The following is a 20113-nucleotide window of genomic DNA, read 5'->3' as shown; positions in this document are numbered from 1 at the left end:
GATTTCTGGCGTGCATGGTGACCGGCGTGGGCGTATTTCCATCCGGCAGGCAGGCGTGTGCAAGTCGGTGCAAAACTCCGCTTCTGCGCATAACAACAACAACCAGAACAACAACAACAACAATAATAATAATAAATAAATAATAATTAATTGGATTTGTATGCCACCCCTCTCCATAGACTCGGGGTGGCTAACAACAATGATAAAAACAGCATGTGACAATCCAATAATAAAACAGCTAAAAACCCTTATTTATAAAAACCAAACATACACACAAACATACCATGCATAACTTGTAATGGCCTAGGGGGAAGGAATATCTCAACTCCCCCATGCCTGGCGGCATAAATGAGTCTTGAGTAGTTTACGAAAGACAGGGAGGGTGGGGGCAATTCTAATCTCCGGGGGGAGTTGGTTCCAGAGGGCCGGGGCCGCCACAGAGAAGGCTCTTCCCCTGGGTCCCGCCAAACGACATTGTTTAGTCGACGGGACCCGGAGAAGGCCAACTCTGTGGGACCTTATCGGTCGCTGGGATTCGTGCGGTAGCAGGTGGTTCCGGAGGTAATCTGGTGCAATGCCATGTAGGGCTCTAAAGGTCATGACCAACACTTTGAATTTTGACCGGAAACTGATCGGCAGCCAATGCAAGCCATGGAGTGTTGAAGAAACATGGGCGAATAATTATAATAATAATAAGAAGAAGAAGAAGAAGAAACAGAAGGAAGAGGTAGAGGAAGAGGAGGAAGAAGAAGAAGAAGAAGAAGAGGAAGAAGAGGAGGAGGAGGAGGAGGAGGAGGAGGAGGTGGTTGGACTGGAAGACCTCCCCGGGTCCCTTCCAACCCTTGTGATTCTGTTATTCTGCTCTGGAGGACCTTCCCAAAACATTCACAAAGTTGGAACCTGCCTGATCTTGAGGCCACACCATTCTAAGTGCGCACCCTTTCCGTTTCCCCCGCAGTGTGGTAGGAAACTCAAGGGTCACCAATCAGAATGGGTTTTTTTTTTTTAATTAAAGGATTGTGATTAAGGATTAAGAACAGATCTGGGGCAACCTGCAGGTTGGAAAGACCCCCACCCACACCCCCAAGTCCAAGAAGGGTCTCGATGGGTTCTGGAATCAGCTGAGAGGCCCTTCATCCTTCAGCCCCAGCAATCTGCTCGCCCACATTAATCACGCTGCAAATCAGGAAGCAGAAACCCTGCTGAGCACTTCACCCGTATCCTGACCACAGCAGAAGAACACGACGCCTACACGCGTGCAGAGTTTATGCTCTTCTGCTTGCACCAGGGGGGGAACCCTCAACAATGGATGTTCGAGAAAGAGCAGCGCAGCTAGAGATTTCCACCCGAAACCCTCAAGAGGACTTTGAACTTCTCCAGCGGATTGGCGGAGGGACCTACGGGGAAGTCTACAAGGTAACCTCAATCGTCCTGCACGGGGTTTGGGTTCGGGTGCTGCTCGGGCACCTTTTTTTTTTCAGCTGCGGGAGTAGCTAAAATGGTTTTGTTCTGGACATTAGCAAACGCAACAGATTTAAACCAGGCTTCAAAGACACGGCTAGGTGCAATGGTAGGGGGTGTTGAAAAAAAAGAAAGAAAAAAGAACAAGTTAATATTATTAGTCTGCGGAACTTTGGGCCACAAGATATTATTAAGATCAGTTTTATTAAAGTTTTTATTAAGGGGCGTGCATAAATGCACCAGCATGCCCTCCATCTCCTGTCCTAATGTTTCTTTTTTTACTAGTATCAGGTATATGAATATTATTATATCTTTGCATACCGCCAATATTTACTTGACAAAACAAATAAATAAAATAAAATAAAAATTATTAGTGTAATAAATAAATAGGCATCTCCAGCTGTTTGCAATGCATTAAAATCCTAGTTATATTGTAATTAATAACGCATAAGGAAGATTATTCTGATGGTTCAGCAATAAATGTACTATAATTGTTTTGGGTGAAGTCCTCAAGGAGAAGCAGGCATAAAAATACAGAAGAGCAGATTTCTTTGATTTTCAACAGTGGCCCGAGTCCCCGACTCCATCCGTGGCTGCATTTAATCGGCTTTATGTGGACAAGAAGGTATAGGATGGAGTGACTGAATTGCCAGGACTAACTGTTTACAATCCCCCAACCCACTCCACTAACCTATTAAAAGGCCGGAGAATTTGGTAGCCCTCTTACAAATTGCATCAAATCATTTTATTAACTGATAATGGATTTAGCCAAAAAGGCACAAGTCTGCAAAATGAAAAAAAAGGTAGTTGATAAAAACACTCTTACATTATTCCTGATGGTCTTTCTTTCTTTCTTTCTTTCTATCTTTCTTTCTTTCTTTTTTCTTTCTTTTTCTTTCTTTCTTTCTCTCTCCCTCTCTCTTTTTCTTTCCTAAACATATTTGAAATAGTCATAAGGTTAGGCAATCCCTGGATTTATATGGCTGTCCTTAGGGAATGTAAGAATATCTCCCAAGTTCTGATCAGAATCTGTTGCTTGGTTTGATTTAATTCGAATGCTCGTACTGATTGGTTCATTAAGTTGGTTCCAATCACCCGATCCATTAGGCTGGGAGAGCAGAATCAGTTTCAAAGTGAGCTGTTGCCATTAAAAAGCGTGTTAATTTACCATACCCCAAGGGACGTTTGCAGTTGAATTGAATCAGTTTGACTTTCTGTTTTAACTCTTAGCAACTTTAAGACATGTGGACTTCAACTCCCAGAATTTTCCCAGCAGTCTGGCTGGCTGGGGAATTCTGGGAGTTGACGTCCACAATCTTAAAAATGCCAAGGTTGAGCCTTGTGGTTGTTTAGAATCGTATTTGATTCAAAGCAGAAATTATTTGATCTACATTTAGGCCAGAAAAACAAGATGCACAGGGACAATATATATGGTATCTTGCTCAACATTAGCAACTGTGTGAAAGATCTTGGAGTCCTAGTGGACAACCACTGAAATATGAGCCAGCTGTGTGCAGCAGCTGCCAAAAAAGCCAACACAGTTCAAGGCTGCATTAACAGAGGGAGAGATCAAGATCACATGAAATGTTAATAGCACTTTATAAGGCCTTGGTAAGGCCACACTTGGAACACTGCATTCAGTTTTGGTCGCCACGATGCAAAAAGGATGTTGAGCCTCTAGAAAAAGTGCAGAGAAGAGCGACAAAGATGATTAAGGGACTGGAGGCTAAAACCTATGAAGAACAATTGCATGAATTGAGTATGTCCGGTCTCATAAAAAGAAGGACCAGGGGAGACATGATAGCAGTGTTCCAATATCTCAGGAGTTGCCACAAAGAAGGGGGAATGAAGCTATTTTTCAAAGCACCTGAGGGTAGAACAAGAAGCAATGGGTGGAAACTAATCAAGGAGAGAAGCAACATAGAACTAAGGAGAAATTTCCTGACAGCGAGAACAATTAATTACCGGTAAAAGTATAAATAAGATTATATTTGTCAATATTATAATGAGGATAATCAACATTATTATTTTTACTAGAAGACATGCGAAGAGGAAAACGAATAGGATTATAATGTTCAATTGTTGAGCATACTATAATTTTAAGAGTAGAGAATTATATTAAAGTGAATGATGTTATAGAAGATTGGTACACAGAGATATTTGACGCCCTGTTTAAGGAAAGATAGAATGCTTCTATTTTGAAAGGAAAAAAAAGACAATCAATCAATGGAACCACTTGCCTCCAGAAGTTGTGAATGCTCCAACACTGGAAGTTTTAAAGAAGATGTTGGATAACTATTGACCTGAAATAGTGAAGTAGGGTTTCCTACCTAAGCAGGGGGTTGGACTAGAAGACGTCCAAGGTCCCTTCCAACTCTGATATTCTATTCTGTTGATATTCTATTCTATTCATCACTTCACCTACCAATGGAAGCCTTGTGCTGTACAATCCTCTGTGAATTTCAGTTTTAATTGGTGCAATTTTAGGCTTCTCTGTAAAGATTCCTCATAGCTGCACAGATGGCAGTGGGAGGCCACCCCAGTATAAAGTTTATATAACTTTATATACTTTATATACTTATACGTAAGTATATAAAGTTTCCTATTTACTATTATAACTTTTCTTTTGTTTTTTAAATTTACTTGTTTTTTTTATACCCCTGTAATCAAAGCAAGCCTCTGTGTTTGGCCAGATCTACATAATTACACAGGCTTAAAAGCCTTTCTTTGCTCTGTATTTGCAAAAAAATAAATAAATCATGTTTTGTTCTCCGACAGTTTCACCCAGGAATTTATGAAGACTCCCAATGCTGCCTACAAAACATAAAAATGTTGCTTTAACAGCACAAAATGTGGATGAAAATAATAATAATAATAATAATACCAAAAACCCCCAAAAAACTAGCTGATGGCAGCAGCTGTGTCCTCTACCAGTAATACACAAAACGTTTTCAGCTGGGGTTCTGGCTTCCTCTTTTTTTACTTTCCCTTCCTTCCAAACTGGGAGATGTCAGAGAAAGCCACGATTTAAAGAAATAAAATAAAATTGACAGCAGAAACATCGTTTGACAAAACCAACTAAGGTGGAGTAGGCACGGAGAATTCAAACTCGGCTCCTGAGCCAAGGCGATCATTATCCCCTTTTGTAGTTCCCTTTGCTCGATTTAAATAAATTTTCTCCCTCCCGCTCCTGCCTTCAAAAATAAAAAAATTGGAAAATTAAACTTTTTTTAAAAAAAATTAACTTTTGGGTCACTGTCTCCTTCTCAGGCAAGGAACAGAGAAACGGGGAAGCTGTCTGCCATCAAAATTGTAAAGATGGAAGCAGGTGAGCAATTAAAAAGAAATAGCTCCCAACCTATATTCGCCTATATTCCCCAGCTAGCCATGTGTAAAAGTGGTGGGATTCAATTTTTAAAAAACTAACGGTACTGTGGGCGTGGCTTGGTGGGCGTGGCATGGATTGGTGGGTGTGGCTTGGTGGGTGTGGCTTGGTGGGCGTGGCAGGGGAAGGGTACCGCAAAATCCCCATTTCCTCTCGATCAGCTGGGATTCGGGAGGCAGAGAATAGATGCGAGTGGGGACCAGTCAGAGGTGATATTTGCCGGTTCTCCGAACTACTCAAAATCTCCGCTACCGGTTTTTCCGGAACCGGTCAGAACCTGCTGAAACCCCCTACCTTCCCAGCTGGCTCCCAACAAGCAAAGATAACGTGGGAAGCCAGACGACTGCATTATTCGCTTCACCGCTTCAATGATTTGCCTTAACAACTGTGGCAAAAGAGTTCGTAAAATGGGTCAAAACTCACTTAACAAACTGCCTTGCCGGCCAACGGAGGTCACCCACATTTCCTCTGAAAAATCCTCTGAAATCTCACCCGTGCGAGCATCCCCTCGTGAGATTTTGCTTCTGTGCATGCGCAGAAAGCAAAAAAGCCCCAAAATTTTGGGGAAAAATGATGGTACCGCCTGACGGACCGGCAAAGACAGCAACGGAGCAGTCATGTGCAAATTGCACAATCTGTGGGATGCTACCGGAATGGCGCACCCTAGCACACCGGTAGGAATGCATCCCTGAGTGAGGGTGTTGGCCATCGAAGCCTTGCAACATCTGGAAAGCTCAGATCCAGTTGTTTCAATAAAGGAGAATATTTGTAGCTCAGGGTTGATATGAAGACATTTCCTTCTAGACATTTCATTACCCAACTAGGTAACATCATCAGTGCTAGAAGGGAGAGCTCGTTTCCCTTCTATCCTAAACCCCTAAGTCCTAAAATGCCTGTTTTTCTCCTTCTCCTTTGGCCCAGATGATGATTGTGTGGCTATCCAACAAGAGATCGTGATGGTGAAAACCTGCAAACATCCCAACATTGTCGCGTACTATGGGAGTTACATCCGGTGAGTAATCCTTCTTCTAAAATGGGACGATTCTGTTGTAAATACTGTATTTCCCTGCCTTGAGAAAGGGGTGGCTGGATGGGATGCAAAACTGTTGTGCGATGGAGCTGTGCTGGCGCAGTGGCTAGAATGCAGTATTGCAGGCTAATGCTGCCGACTGTCAGCAGTTCGATTCTCACCGGCTTAAGTTTTAGACTCAGGCTTCTGTCCGTCCGAGGTCGGGAAAATGAAGACTTGGATTGTTGGGGGCAAGATGCTGACTCTGCAAACCGCTCAGAGAGGGCTGGGAAGCCCTTGACGTGGTTATATAAATCCAAAGTGCTTTTGCTATGATTAGAAAAGGCTCGGTCAGCAATCTGGACAGCTGGCCCCAATTCCTCCGCCTCCTTCATTCCATTCTCAACCTCCTCCCGCACGAACGCTCTTTCTCTCCTCCCTCCAGGTTTAAGAAGCTGTGGATTTGCATGGAATTCTGTGCAGGAGGTTCCCTTCAAGACATCTATCAAGGTAGCCGCTAAGAAGAAAGGACAAATTTCATTTGCACTTCCTAAGATGAACTTATAGAATTCATGGTGGGGAAAAAAATGACCAAACTGGCAAACCGGAAGTTCGGAAAATGGACTTCCGGTTTGCCCGTTGTGCTGTTTTTCGCACTCCGTAGTTTTCAGGGAAGCTTCCTGAAGCCCCAGGCAAACTGGACGCCCGTTTTCCAAACTGAAGCCTCTGGAAGGCAGGAAAACTGGGAAATCAGGGAATTATCAGGGAAATCAGCAGTTCGAGAAATGTCAGGGAATTCGTGAAAAGACCTGAATAAATCAGGGGTAAAAACCAAACTGTATTAAAATGTTTAAAAGTCAGGGGAAAATCATGTTAAAAAGTCAAGTGGCAGAGTCTAGCAAAAATGAGCATCACTGTGGCCACAACTTGCTTCCTCAGCTACCAATATTTCTCCACGGCTTAGCCGTTTGGTATGACGTCATCTACGACCGCGTCTTAACTTGATCGCAAGTTAAAGGGAAATATCAGGGAATTTCAAAATGCTTTCCCCCTGGACGCCCTGGGAGGGCCAAACGGCCTTCCCCAAGGCCAAAAATCAACTAGCTAGTGTCTACATGTATGCTGGAGCTGAAATAGGGCAACGCTTTGCATGCTCTCCGATATGGCTCCATGTGCCACCTGTAGAGCGTATGCCATAGGTTCGCCATCACGACTGTAGGGTCTGGTGCTTGGGCAAGTGGTTGGACTAGAACAGTGTTTCCCAACCTTGGCCACTTGAAGATATTTGGACTTCAACTCCCAGAATTCGCTGGCTGGAGAATTCTGGGAGTTGAAGTCCAAATATCTTCAAGTGGCCAAGGTTGGGAAACACTGGACTAGAAGACCTCCAAGGCCCGTCCAATTCTCTCATTGTGTATTCAAACATAGACCGTAGGGAACTTTCCTTCGTTCTTATCTCCCAAAGTGTTTTTAATGCAAATTTATGTACAGTTGTTAAGAGAGAAGGAAAGATGCGTCTCTCACACGTAAACACATACACACACACACGCACATCAAGCATGTTACTTTGGGTGCCAGGTTCACAAGTTCGTCAGGGAAGAAGTACAACCGAATAATTAAGCATCCCTTTTTTCTTTTTTTTTTGCAACAGAAGTGAAACCGAGTGCGGTTGCTGGCTTTCTCTAGCATATCAGTAGCACCTGCTTCAAAGGAAGAGGGCCACATTGTTCAGCTGGCTTAGGTTAGGTTGCAAACTTCCCCCTTCCCAGTCTGCTTACGTTATTTCGCACTTCAGAGTTGTGTCCTCTGCTGCTTACAAGGACAGCAGCAAACCATGTAGGACACAAAGCTACTGTGCGCATCCGGTTTCTTGGACAAACACAAAGTTTTGTTACTTTTCATTACCAGCTTGAAAGCAGAATTGTTAATTTGCCTGGAGGAATTACCCTGTGATAAGTTGATAATAACAACAACAACAACAACAACAACAACAACAACAGAGTTGGAAGGGACCTTGGAGGTCTTCTAGTCCAACCCCCTGCTTAGGCAGGAAACCCTCCACTAGAGTAGAGTATAATAGAATAGAATTAGAATGGAATGGAATAGAAAATAGAATAGAACATAGAATAGAAAATAGAATAGAATAGAATAACAGAGTTGGAAGGGACCTTGGAGGTCTTCTAGTCCAACCCTACACTACTTCAGACAGATGGTTATCCAACATCTTCTTAAAAACTTCCAGTGTTGGAGCATTCACAACTTCTGGAGGCAACTTCTGTTCCACAGATCAATTGTTCTAACTGCTTGTCTCTCCCTTTGTTCTAAATTGCTTCTCTCCTTGATTATTTTTCACCCATTCCTACACTAAAAGTCATATAGTATATCATATACTATATCAGATCATATACTATAAGTCTAATGAGTAGGAAAAACGCACTGCAAGAAAGAAATTTAATGGGATGGGGTAGAGGAGAGGTTCCCTGGTTGTGACCTCTCTGCTTTTTTATTCAATATAATTACAAGTTGAGGTTTGCGCTTAGCTTAGGGGAGCATTCCAAAACAATCCCCCAATCTTCAGATCTTCTAAAGAAGCTGCGCTGATGAGACTACCTAGTTTGTTCACGAAACGTCTACGAGAAAGCCATCAAGCTCAGAGAACATCCACAGTTCAACCCTGAGCTACAAATATTGTCTTCTGTCGGTCTAAGACGTCTTCTGGCTAGCCATGTTTGTCCTCTTCTTCATCGGAGAAGCCTCCAAACACAACCCTGGAGATGTTGCTGCCAATGTGACCCATCTGGGAGCTTTTGAGACTTCATCAAAGGAACCATCTTTTGGTTCCTTTGATGGTTCTTTTGAGAACCATCCAAGGAACAATTCCATCTACCACCAAAGCCATCCCAGCTCCAACATCAAACACTCTGTTGCAGTATGAAAGAACGTAGTAGGATCTGCTGGATAAGATACCTGGTCCATCTCAAGGCAGCAAATTCCAATTTTTGATCGTGCATTGGTTTGTTTGTTTTTTTAAATTCCTTTTGACCCTCCTGGTTCCATCCTTCGGGGCGAAAGGTAGCAGGAGAACTTCTGTTTTCAGGAAGCTCCATGCAAAGAAGGGCTGAGCAATGGACTAAAGTTGAAACAAACAAAAAGGGCGTGTGGACAACGGCTAATGCAAGTTTGTCCTTGTTGTGGGGTACCGAAGCCTCGGTCTCTCCACCTTCTGGTTTCAGAAGTGGGGGCAGAGAAGCATCGCAAACACAACTTGCATGATAACGGGCTGACCACAACACTGCTCTCTTGTTTTCATTTTTAATGCTTCTCGCCGTTTCTTCACTTCCTCCCTTTTGCAGTTGCATCTCTTTGAGGGGGGGTGGATGGACGGACGATGGGAATTTAATTAAATTAATAAAGTCGAAAGTCAGCTGGACACACAGCCTCCCAGCAAAGGGCAGAGATGGGTGGGGGTGGAGGTTTGCTTGTTCTCTTAACTAAGGCACACGATATACAGGCAGCTGGATTGCAGCATGGAAAGTGGTGTTCACTGTCTCCTTGTTGCTTTTCAGTCACGGGGGCCTTGTCAGAGCTACAAATTGCCTACATCTGCCGGGAAACATTACACGTGAGTAGACATTTGTGGACACCCATTTTTCCCAAGGATGGAAATGTGTTAGCTTCGGCCTGAAGATTTAAAAAATACAGTGGTACCTCTACTTAAGAACGCTTCTATTTAAGAACTTTCCTAGATAAGAACCGGGTGTTCAAGATTTTTTTGCCGCTTCTTAAGAACCATTTTCTACTTAAGAACCCGAGCCTGGAAAAATTTCCGAGGAAATTTGAGAGCATCACGAAGGCCCGGCCAGTTTCCTGCCATTCCCCCATGATTGAAACATTTAAATATATTAAAGGGTTAAATACGGTCCAGGAGGGAAGTGTTTTTAATAGGAAAGTGAACACAAGAACAAGGGGACACAATCTGAAGTTAGTTGGGGGAAAGATCAAAAGCAACATGAGAAAATATTATTTGACTGAAAGAGTAGTAGATCCTTGGAACAAACTTCCAGCAGACATGGTAGATAAATCCACAGTAACTGAATTTAAACATGCCTGGGATAAACACATATCCATCCTAAGATAAAATACAGAAAATAGTATAAGGGCAGACTAGATGGACCATGAGGTCTTTTTCTGCCGTCAGACTTCTATGTTTCTATGTTTCTAACTCCAGTTGGATTCTAGATGGCTTACTTAATGAACTCCATCTGTAGAGTCTGGAGGACAGAAGGAAAAGGGGGGACATGATCGAAACATTTAAATAAGTTCAAGGGTTAAATAAGGTCCAGGAGGGAAGTGTTTTCAATAGGAAAGTGAACACAAGAACAAGGGGACACAATCTGAAGTTAGTTGGGGGAAAGATCAAAAGCAACATGAGAAAATATTATTTGACTGAAAGAGTAGCAGATCCTTGGAACAAACTTCCAGCAGACGTGGTTGGTCAATCCACAGTAACTGAATTTAAACATGCCTGGGATAAACATAGATCCATTGTGAGATAAAATACAGAAAATAGTATAAGGGCAGACTAGATGGACCATGAGGTCTTTTTCTGCCGTCAGACTTCTATGTTTCTATGTTTCCATTCCTGGCCATCTCGGGCTTTTCGGGGCTGCCAGAGGAGCCTTTCTGTGGCGCTTAAGGAGGCTTTGGCAGTCCAGAGCAAAGGGAGAATTTTCCTTTCTCTGGGCGCTTGGAGAGGGAATAAACCTCTGTCAGCGCCCAGAGAAAAGAAACGCTCCCTTCGCTCTGGGCAGCGACTGTCCTCCTCCTCCTCTTCTTCCTCCTCCTCCTCGCACCCAAATTCCGAGCTTTTATTTCTTTCCTGATGGGTTTGCATGCATTATTTGCTTTTACATTGTTTCCTATGGGGAAAATTGTTTCTACTTACAAACTTTTCTACTTAAGAACCTGGTCACGGAACGAATTAAGTTCTTAAGTAGAGGCACCACTGTACCCTGTTTCCTCAAAAATAAGTCACTCCCGAAAGTAAGACACAGGGCAGGTTTCGTAGAATTGCCTAATATAAGGCATCCCCCGGAAGTAAGATTTAAAACACATCCAACATGCACCTACGGGTTTGGATGCGTTTTTGCTGCAGGAGGATACAGAATACAATTCATTGGAAAAAAATAAGACATCCCCTGAAAATAAGACGTAGCACATCTTTGGGAGCAAAAATTAATATAAGACGCTGTCTTATTTTCGGGGAAACATGGTAGAAAGCCAGACTCACTTAACAAATGTGTGATTCGCTTAACAACTGCAGCAATCCACTTCACCGTGGACAAGAAAGATCTTAAACTATGTATGACTAACTTAACCGGCTTGTTTAGCAACCAAAATTTTGGTCAAAGACTTACCCGTATATTAGGTTGTTATATTAAGCATATTTCAAAGACAACCAAGATATAAGTTTTATTTTTTCCATCCTTCCAGGGTTTGTCTTATCTTCACAAACAAGGCAAGATCCACCGAGATATAAAGGTGAGAGTTACGAAGCTTGTCCTTCTCTTATGTTATTGTCAGTCTCCAGATTCTCTTGAGAAAATGAGTTGCCGACAGAGTGTAGGAGAAGAGCTGGTGGAGTCAAGGCAGGTGTTAGCCTGGAGTCTTTACATTGGAAGAAAGATACATAACCGAAAGCAAAGTTGATAGCTGTCATATATTTTTGCCAGCCTGCAGTCACAAAATGAGGTGGAAAAGTTGAAAACTGTTTGCAGAAGCAGTTTTTACAAAGGTTTCTACAAGCTGCAAAAGCAGTTTGTACAATTGGAACTCCCAATAGATAGGGAGACAGGAGCCTGGGAATTGGGAATATTGTCTAGTTGTTGCGTTGTTACCCTCTGGACGTCAGTCCATTTCACTCTGACTAAGTCTCACTTCCTTTTTGCTGTTTGTTCACCTTTCAGGGAGCTAACATTCTTCTCAACGACCAGGGGGAAGTAAAACTGGGTAGGTTCATTATCTGAACATTGTTTCTTTAATCTAGTTACCCTCAGCCACCTTATCTGGAAAGGTCCGTGGGCATCACATAGCCCCAAAATCCTATCCACTAGGGCAGTGATTGTCAACCTTTTTTTGAGCCGCGGCACATTTTTTACATTTACGAAACCCTGGGGCACATTGAGCAGGTGGGTGGGTGGGAGCTAAAAAAAGTTTGGACAAAAAAAAATCTATCTCTCTCTCTTCCTCCCTTTTGCTTTCTTTCTCTCTCCCTCCCTATTTCTCTCCCTTCCTTTCTCTTTCTTTCTCCATCCCTCTTTCTTTCTCTTCCTTCCGTCCTCTCTTTTTTTGCTCTCTTTCTCTCTCCCTCACTACCTCCCTCTATGTCTTTCTCTCTCTCCCTCCTTCCCTCTTTCTCTCTCTTTCTTGCTTTCTTTCTCTCTCTCTTGTTCTCTTTCTCGCTCGCTCTTTCTCTCTCTTTCTTTCTCTCTTTCTTTCTCTCTCTCTTTCTTTCTCTCTTTCTTTCTCTCTCTCTTGCTTTCCTTCTCTCTTTCTTTCTCTCTCTCTTTCTCTCTTGCTTTCTCTCTCTTTCCTTCTCTCTCTCTTTCTTTCTTTCTCTCTTGCTTTCTCTCTCTGAGCTTCGCGGCACACCTGATCATGTCTCGCGGCATACTAGTGTGCCACGGCACACTGGTTGAAAAACACTGCACTAGGGCTCGGCTCAGTGGGAAGCATTTCAAAATTCTGCATTAGCATTATGTGTGAACTTCTGAATTGTTATTTTTCAGTGTGTATTAGGCAGTCCTCACCTATGGCCAGAAATGTGAGCACACGTGCCATCCGTGTATGCACAAAACACAGGAATTCACTTGCGCATGCCATCTCAAACGTGCTTTTTCACAAGAGACAACTGGATTTTCTTGTTTTTCTCTGAAGACGTTTCGCTTCTTGTCCCAGAAGTTTCTTCGACTCTGATTGGACGGTGGGGAAGCGAAGGAGCTAAAGGAGCTTCCTTTATTGATTTTATTGATTGATTTTGTCCATTGCACAATGTAGAGTTATATTGGGCATATATATAGTAAACATATAATGAAGGTTATAGAGGAGATACTCGTAGTAAAGTATATCTAAGAAAGAAGAGAAGAGAAGAAATAGGAATGAAATATATCAGTGAAAGAACAGAATAAATATAGGAAAGAAGAATGGTATAGGTATAGGAGATATAGGAGAACAATGGGACAGGGGACGGAAGGCACTCTAGTGAAACGTCTTCCAAGACAAACCATGATCTGGAAGACCGAGAATCTCCATAGTTAGAAGAGTTGTGAATTTCATTGTTTGAATCTCCCCGAGAAGAGCCACGTTCCGAAGACAAAATTTCAGGAATCTTGTGGTATCTTTTCCTGGTGACAGATTTCATCCCAAAGGCTTTGCAGGTTGCTGGTCTTGTGGAATGGATTTCCTCAAAGTCCAAACACTCTTTTATCTTCCTGAACTAGAGCACGATACAGATCTACGACAAAGAGGCTTTTTCAGCCCTCTCCATCTCTCTCTTTTCTTCTTCTTTCCTTCTTGCCAGCTGATTTTGGGATCTCAGCTCAACTGAGTGCCACCTTCGCCCGGCGAATGTCCTTCATCGGGACCCCTTACTGGTAAAGAGAAGCCACCCTTTGGCCCCGAAGGGTAATCTGAGCTGCGAGGCGCCAAGGAGAAGGAGGGGGGCGGGTTGGAAAAGCTCCCCCACCATTTCAGAATCTTCTCTGGAATATATCATGCTAACCAAGGGCCCAGGTTGTGGGCATTTTTCCATACACTCCCACTCATTTTTCAGTTCACAAACTCATCCCATAGCAGTTGTCCCTTTTGCCAGGGGGCACTGGCGATCCAGGAAACAGTGGGGAGAAATCCTGGTTTATAGGCTTTTGTTGTCAAGGTTCCAGGTAACATCTGGACTAAATCAGAATCCCAGCCAAAGCACTCCTCAAAGTTCCAGTTTATTGTTGGAGCCATCCTGGCACCTAGTGTGGGAAACCTGACTCCGAGTTTCCCACCCAGTTGAAAGTTCACATCCTTTGTCCCCTACCCACAAACTTGTCACGTTGCCCACTCAGATTGTGCCAGCGTGGCCAATCCTCCTTCCGCTTCCGCCCAGGTGGGTGGGCATGGGATGGCCTTGAGCCCCTCGAAAGGATGCTTTGTGGCTGTATCTGCTCCCTCCTGAAAATCCCCCCTCCCAAGTTCCCATCAACATCAATCCTTCTATAGATAGTGTGGCAAGCTGTTGATTTATGATTGTTATTGTTATTATTGTTGTTGTGAGCTGCCCCGAGTCTTCGGAGAGGGGCGGCATACAAATCTAATAATAATTATAATAATAATAATTATTATTATTATCATCATCATCATTATCATTATTATCCTCAACTTCTGCACTGGTTTGATATTTTTCCTGATAACCTGTTAGCAGGTTGGAAAAGACCATGGGGTGGTCCTAATCGGGGGTCTTAAAAGGGTGGTGAATGTCACATACAGCCCCCCACTCTCTGTTCCAGGATGGCCCCAGAAGTGGCCGCGGTGGAGCTGAAAGGGGGCTACAACGAACTGTGCGATGTGTGGTCGGTGGGCATCACGGCAATCGAGTTGGCTGAGCTGCAGCCACCCATGTTTGATACGCATCCTTTGCGGTAAGGGCCCTGTTGGCTTCTCCTCTGATCCCTGGGGATTGAAATCAAATATTTTCCATGATTTATAAGGAAGAGACGGTTCCACAGCTGACCTGTGGCTTGTCTCCCCTGTGCCGCCTTGCAGGGTGCTGGTGCTGATGACCAAGAGTGGCTACCAGCCTCCAAAACTGAAGGAGAAGGCCCGGTGGTGAGTACTGTCAAGGGGTCCTTCAGAAGTGGGGACGGGTCCTTGCTTAGTCTCAATAAAGGAGAGTATTTTAGCGCAGGGTTGAACTCGGGGGTCCCTTGGTGCCCTCTTGAGTTTGGTGGCTTTCTTGCAAACATTTCATGACCCAACTAAGTAACATTACTAGTTTATGATTTTATGTACCATGCTTAGGTCGGATTGAAGATAGCGAAGTTCTAAGTTGTCTAAGCCCAAAATCTCAAGTCTGGTAGTGCAAGGCATTCAGTTGCAAGCAGAGGAGTGGAGGACCCTTTTCGTGAAATATCCCCGGACTCGTTCGATTGTATTAATGTCCGATATGTTATGCAGGTTCCAGATAGATGAGCTATATTCAAGAATTGGTCTAGTAAAAGTTTTGTATGTCCTACATGGGAATTCAATATTACCGGAGAAGAAGCTACCCAAGATTAGGTTAACTACTCTTAATGCCTTTTTTTTGGCAATGCTATTATCTCAATGCCTTTGAGATGAGTACTCCTAGGTTTTTGACAAGAGTGTGGATCGTCTACTAGTTCGTAACCACCCAGCTTGTATTTTGTGTACTGATTTCCCCCCCCCAAGGTGTAAGACGTAGCGTTTGTTGGTTGAATTGAGTTATGAAGCATCAGCTGCGTTTACAGCCGCAAAAATCTTCTGTCTCCACAGGTCTCCCACCTTCTACAACTTTGTCAAGGTGACACTCACCAAAAGCCCCAAGAAACGGCCCAGCGCCTCCAAGATGCTCACAGTGAGTAAGCCTACCTCTCTTTCCACCTTACACAGGACGTGCGCTCTGCAGATTTAAGAGCAAAGTGCCCCATCCCCCAGGGCCAGCTGTCCCGGGAGAATTGGAGATCCTTCGGTCATTCTGGATACAAATTAAATTTCTATGTCTGTGAAGTGAATCTGGTTTTTCCCTTCGATTTTGCTGATCTGTGTTTAAGGAGTATGCAGAGTGACCCCCGAATTATCAAGGATGCAGATGTGCAAAGGAAACGTGGAAATCTAACAGATATCCAGCAGGTGGTCAGGAGATATGAGCAATGGTTCAGTCATACACAGTCAAATCGGTCAATAACTCTCAATAATACATTAACAATACTGCAAGCCTTACTTGTACAGCTTACAGATACATAAACTATCATCGAACACACAGTTCTTACTACAGCAGTCACAGTGAATCAGCGTTACCAAACAGAAATAACAGAGACCTCAACTCTCTTCACTTTTCTTTTCCCAGCACCAGTTTGTAACCCAGGCAGGGCTCACGCAGAGGCTGACCCTTGACCTCTTGGAGAAGGTGCACAATCCTGACCCCAGAGGTGAGGCAGAAGAAGAGGACCCAGAGGTGAGAGCAAAGGGATCTGGCTGGGAAAGTGGGAGAGAAGGACTCCTCATCTTTGGAATCCATCCACACCTACTTCTAACGGCTTCTTGGGGATGCCAGGCTTGATGTTCTACTAAGCTTTTGTCAGTCCCCATTGACTTCGTCAGAGTATAAAACCCCCATTGAAAAGATGCTTGCTTCTTTGTAATGCCGCTCAATTTAGTCATTGCACCTTCTACCACATGAATCCCAGCAGCCAATAAGGTCCCATAGAGTTGGAGAGCCCCAGGGGAAGAGCCTTCTCTGTGGCAGCCCCGGCCCTCTGGAATCAACTCCCCCCGGAGATTAGAACGGCCCCCACCCTCCTTGTCTTTCGCAAGTTACTTAAGACCCACCTATATCGCCAGGCATGGGGGAATTAAGACATCTCGCCCAGGCTCTCTTATATTTTATGTTTGGTATGTATGTGGTGTATGGTTTTTAAAGTGTTGGGGTCTTTTAATGTAATTTTATTATTAGATTTGTTCCATTGTTATACTGTTTTTATTGTTGTTGTGAGCCGCCCCGAGTCTTCGGAGAGGGGCGGCATACAAATCTAATAAATTAAATTAAATTAAATTAAATTAATTGCACGCATAATAGGCCCCCACCTTTTCTTCCCTCCTGTAATTATCGTTGTTGTTTCTGCCTTAGTCAGAAATTACAGGAGGGAAGAACAGGTGGGGGCCTATTACACATAAGCGTCTCTTCAATGGGGATTTCATACTCTGATGAAGTTGGTAGGGACTGACAAAAGCTTAGTAGTTTTTTTAGTAATTTTAAAATAAATTTTAAACGTTCCGGAAATTGTGATGGCTACTAAATTGGTTTCCTTTCTTCCCATAGCTGTAATAAGTACTACAGTGAAACAATGGATTTTTAAGGTCTTGGGTCTTGGTTAGAAACATAGAAACATAGAAGACTGACGGCAGAAATAGACCTCATGGTCCATCTAGTCTGCCCTTATACTATTTCCTGTATTTTATCTTAGGGTGGATCTATGTTTATCCCAGGCATGTTTCAATTCAGTTATTGTGGATTTATCAACCACGTCTGCTGGACGTTTGTTCCAAGGATCTACTACTCTTTCAGTAAAATAATATTTTCTCACGTTGCTTTTGATCTTTCCCCCAACTAACTTCAGATTGTGTCTCCTTGTTCTAGTGTTCACTTTCCTATTAAAATCTGGATTGCTGTATAGCACCAAAGCTCAAAAAGCCTTTGATTAATATTATATATCAATGAAGCCAATATACCCAGCAAGAACTGATTTGCTTAAAAAGTCTTAGAAAAATATTTGTGTTTCGGCACTAGGCATTTTCCAATAACAGCAGAAGAAAAACATGAAATAAGGACAGTATTTTTTAAAATATACATGGCTCTAAGTAGAATCTCATACAGTATCCAGTACTGATGGTAAGAATTTAGGAAAGATTCAAAGAAGCAAAAATAGGTTGGCAACACTTTAAAATAAGGCTTTAAAATTGTAGATCACAACTTGCTAAACTAAACTACCTTAAAAAGGAAGAGCGCATTAGCTCCATCAGATACCAATACTGGAAATTATTATCCCTAACAAAAGACAAGAATACAGTGATCCCTCTATTATCACGAGGGTTCCGTTCCAAGACCCCTCGCGATAATCGATTTTTCGCGATGTAGGGTTGCGGAAGTAAAAACACCATCTGCGCATGCGCGCCCCTTTTTTCCCCTATGGCCGCGCATGTGCAGATGGTGGAGTTTGCGTTCCCCGCCGCCCACGCAAAGGGGAAACCCCGATTCGGCTCCTCGCTGCTGCTGCGCTACCGAGCAGATCAGCTGCTGGGCGGCCGAAGGAACCTTCCCTGGGTCTTCCCCCTCTTGCTGGCGGGCGGGCGAGCGGCGGGCATCAGCGAGGAGCCGGGGTTTCCCCTTTGCGTGGGCGGCCGGGAAGACCCAGGTTGGGGGTTCGGGGGGGTGCTGGGAAGCCCCCCAGGCCGGCTGCGACCTTTTAAAACAGCCGCGCCGCTTCCCAGCTGACTCCCGAAGCCGAACGCGGAAGTGGTGTTTTTGTTAATTAATATTTTTTTAAAAATCGCGATATAGCGTTTCGCGAAGATCGAGATCGCGAAACTCGAGGGATCACTGTATAGGTCTCACTCACCATTCAGCTGGGTCTGTCTGTTTGCCCTTACTCGCAAAAAAGTCTCCTCTCGACCACCAGTTGTAGAACCAGTTGTTCTACTGTCTCAGATTTTCTCGTGAAGATTATTCCTGTCCTAATCCAGAATATCGACACCACCACACAAAGATGGGAAAAATTGCCCAGGCTACTACTCCCCCCCACACACCTCACTCATAAATCTAGGTCCCCCTTGGTCTTGCTCAAGTCAAGCTAGCAAAATAAGGGCTCCTCTTGTGGGGGCACACAGCCACAGGAGTCCCCAGTTTTGGGGTGGCCATCATACACACCTCCAACCTGCCTCTTCTCTTCCTCAGTTGCCTCCGCCTCTGGTGCCCCGAAGGATCCGCTCCAGTCAACGACAGGGAGTGACGTCTCCAGGATATGCTGGTGTTCAGGGTAGGGTGATCCATTCTCGCTGGTTCAAGGCTCACCCGTTGAGCGCATCTAAGTGGAATCACCCCACGAGGGTGATAACACGGCTGCTTGGCCTCCATCTCCTTCAATGCTCTAAATCCTGTTTCTCATCTCACTGCAGAGCATAACTTCAGCCCGACCTTCCGAAGAAGACAAACTCTGGGGTCTTCAAGCTCTATGGTAACTCTTGGTTGGCTCTTCTGCTCTTCCCCTTGAGAAAGGTTCTCCTCTCTTGGTCGTCCTGAAGATCTGGGTCCATTGTCTTAGTCCGCCACTCTTGGCCCTGACAAAAGAGCCGGGGGGGGGGGGGCAGCGGTTAGGGTGCAGCACCGCAGACTCCTTCAGCCAACTGCTAGCTGTAGTTCAGTCTAAATGTTATTGCTATTGCTAAACTCAATGGGCAAAAGATCTCACCGATGGTTCTTCTTTTGTCCTTCTCCAGCTTTCTTCTAGATCAGCGTTCCTCAACCTGGACTTTAATGTGGACTTCCATGCCCAGAATTCCCAAGCCATTGTGCAACTTTAAGAACAGTGGGCTTCAGCTCCCAAGAATTCTGGGAGTTGAAGTCCACCCACCCTAAAGCCACCAAGGTTGAGAAATACTAATCTAGAGAGCACTCCAAGGGCAGGGGTCTCCAACCTTGGCAACTGTAAGACTTGTGGACTTCAACTCCCAGAATTCCTCAGCCAGCAAAGCAAAGCTGAATGAGGGATTCTGGGAGTTGAAGTCCACAAGTCTTAAAATTGCCAATTCTGAAGACCTCTGGTCTAGTAGGTCCAAAATGCTGGAGCTTTGTTGGCTGAGGAATTCTGGGAGTTGAAGTCCACAAGTCTTAAAATTGCCAAGGCTGGGGCCTCTAGATGACCTGGATTATCATGTCCATCATCTCCTTTGAACTATTTCCATTTTCTCTTATCTTTGGATAGCCACCTTTAAAACTGTTAATTAACTATAATCAATCAAGTAATTAATCTGTCACCCTTATCCATCTTCCTTCTAATATATAATGCAAAACAGAAAAATCTTCGCTCTTAGTTATATAATTATATTAATTATACATATCAAATTCTAGACAGTTAGCAATCTAATCTCAATTAAATCAAGGAGATTAATTATAATAAAACCCTAAAGTGGTATTAAAAAGATAGAGTGAAATCTTTTTATAGCACTCCAATCTCCTTCACCCATTTCCTTTTAATTTCTCAGCCATTTCCTTTTTGTATTTTATTTATTTATTTATTTATTGATTGATTAAATTTGTATGCCGCCCCTCTCCGCAGACTCGGGGCGGCTCACAACAGTAACAGAAAACAATATATAATACAAATTCAACAATTAGAAAGCTAAAAACCCATAGTTTAAAAACATGCACACAACATACCATACATAAACAGTATAGGCCTGGGGAAGATATTTCAGTTCCC

The 20113-nt window shown here is 43.7% G+C and overlaps 1 protein-coding gene across 1 annotated transcript in view; it reads left to right on the top strand.

The window, feature by feature from the left end:
• The first annotated feature begins 1234 nt into the window (after positions 1-1234).
• Positions 1235-20113, top strand: part of LOC139155672 (mitogen-activated protein kinase kinase kinase kinase 1-like) — a 33964-nt gene continuing 15085 nt past the window's right edge. Inside the window, exons 1-14 of the mRNA XM_070730914.1 lie at positions 1235-1416; positions 4732-4789; positions 5768-5858; positions 6301-6365; positions 9422-9477; positions 11349-11396; positions 11822-11864; positions 13435-13507; positions 14408-14539; positions 14664-14726; positions 15411-15492; positions 15985-16092; positions 18589-18670; positions 18810-18868. Coding sequence (XP_070587015.1) covers positions 1306-1416; positions 4732-4789; positions 5768-5858; positions 6301-6365; positions 9422-9477; positions 11349-11396; positions 11822-11864; positions 13435-13507; positions 14408-14539; positions 14664-14726; positions 15411-15492; positions 15985-16092; positions 18589-18670; positions 18810-18868 — 1071 coding nt within the window. The 5' untranslated portion in view covers positions 1235-1305. The remainder of the gene's footprint in view (positions 1417-4731; positions 4790-5767; positions 5859-6300; positions 6366-9421; positions 9478-11348; positions 11397-11821; positions 11865-13434; positions 13508-14407; positions 14540-14663; positions 14727-15410; positions 15493-15984; positions 16093-18588; positions 18671-18809; positions 18869-20113) is intronic.

The sequence above is a fragment of the Erythrolamprus reginae genome, unplaced genomic scaffold (assembly GCF_031021105.1).
Source record: "Erythrolamprus reginae isolate rEryReg1 unplaced genomic scaffold, rEryReg1.hap1 H_43, whole genome shotgun sequence".
NCBI lineage: Eukaryota > Metazoa > Chordata > Lepidosauria > Squamata > Dipsadidae > Erythrolamprus > Erythrolamprus reginae.
The sequence above is the reverse complement of the archived record's forward strand: the minus strand, read 5'-3'. Positions and strand labels throughout refer to the sequence as shown.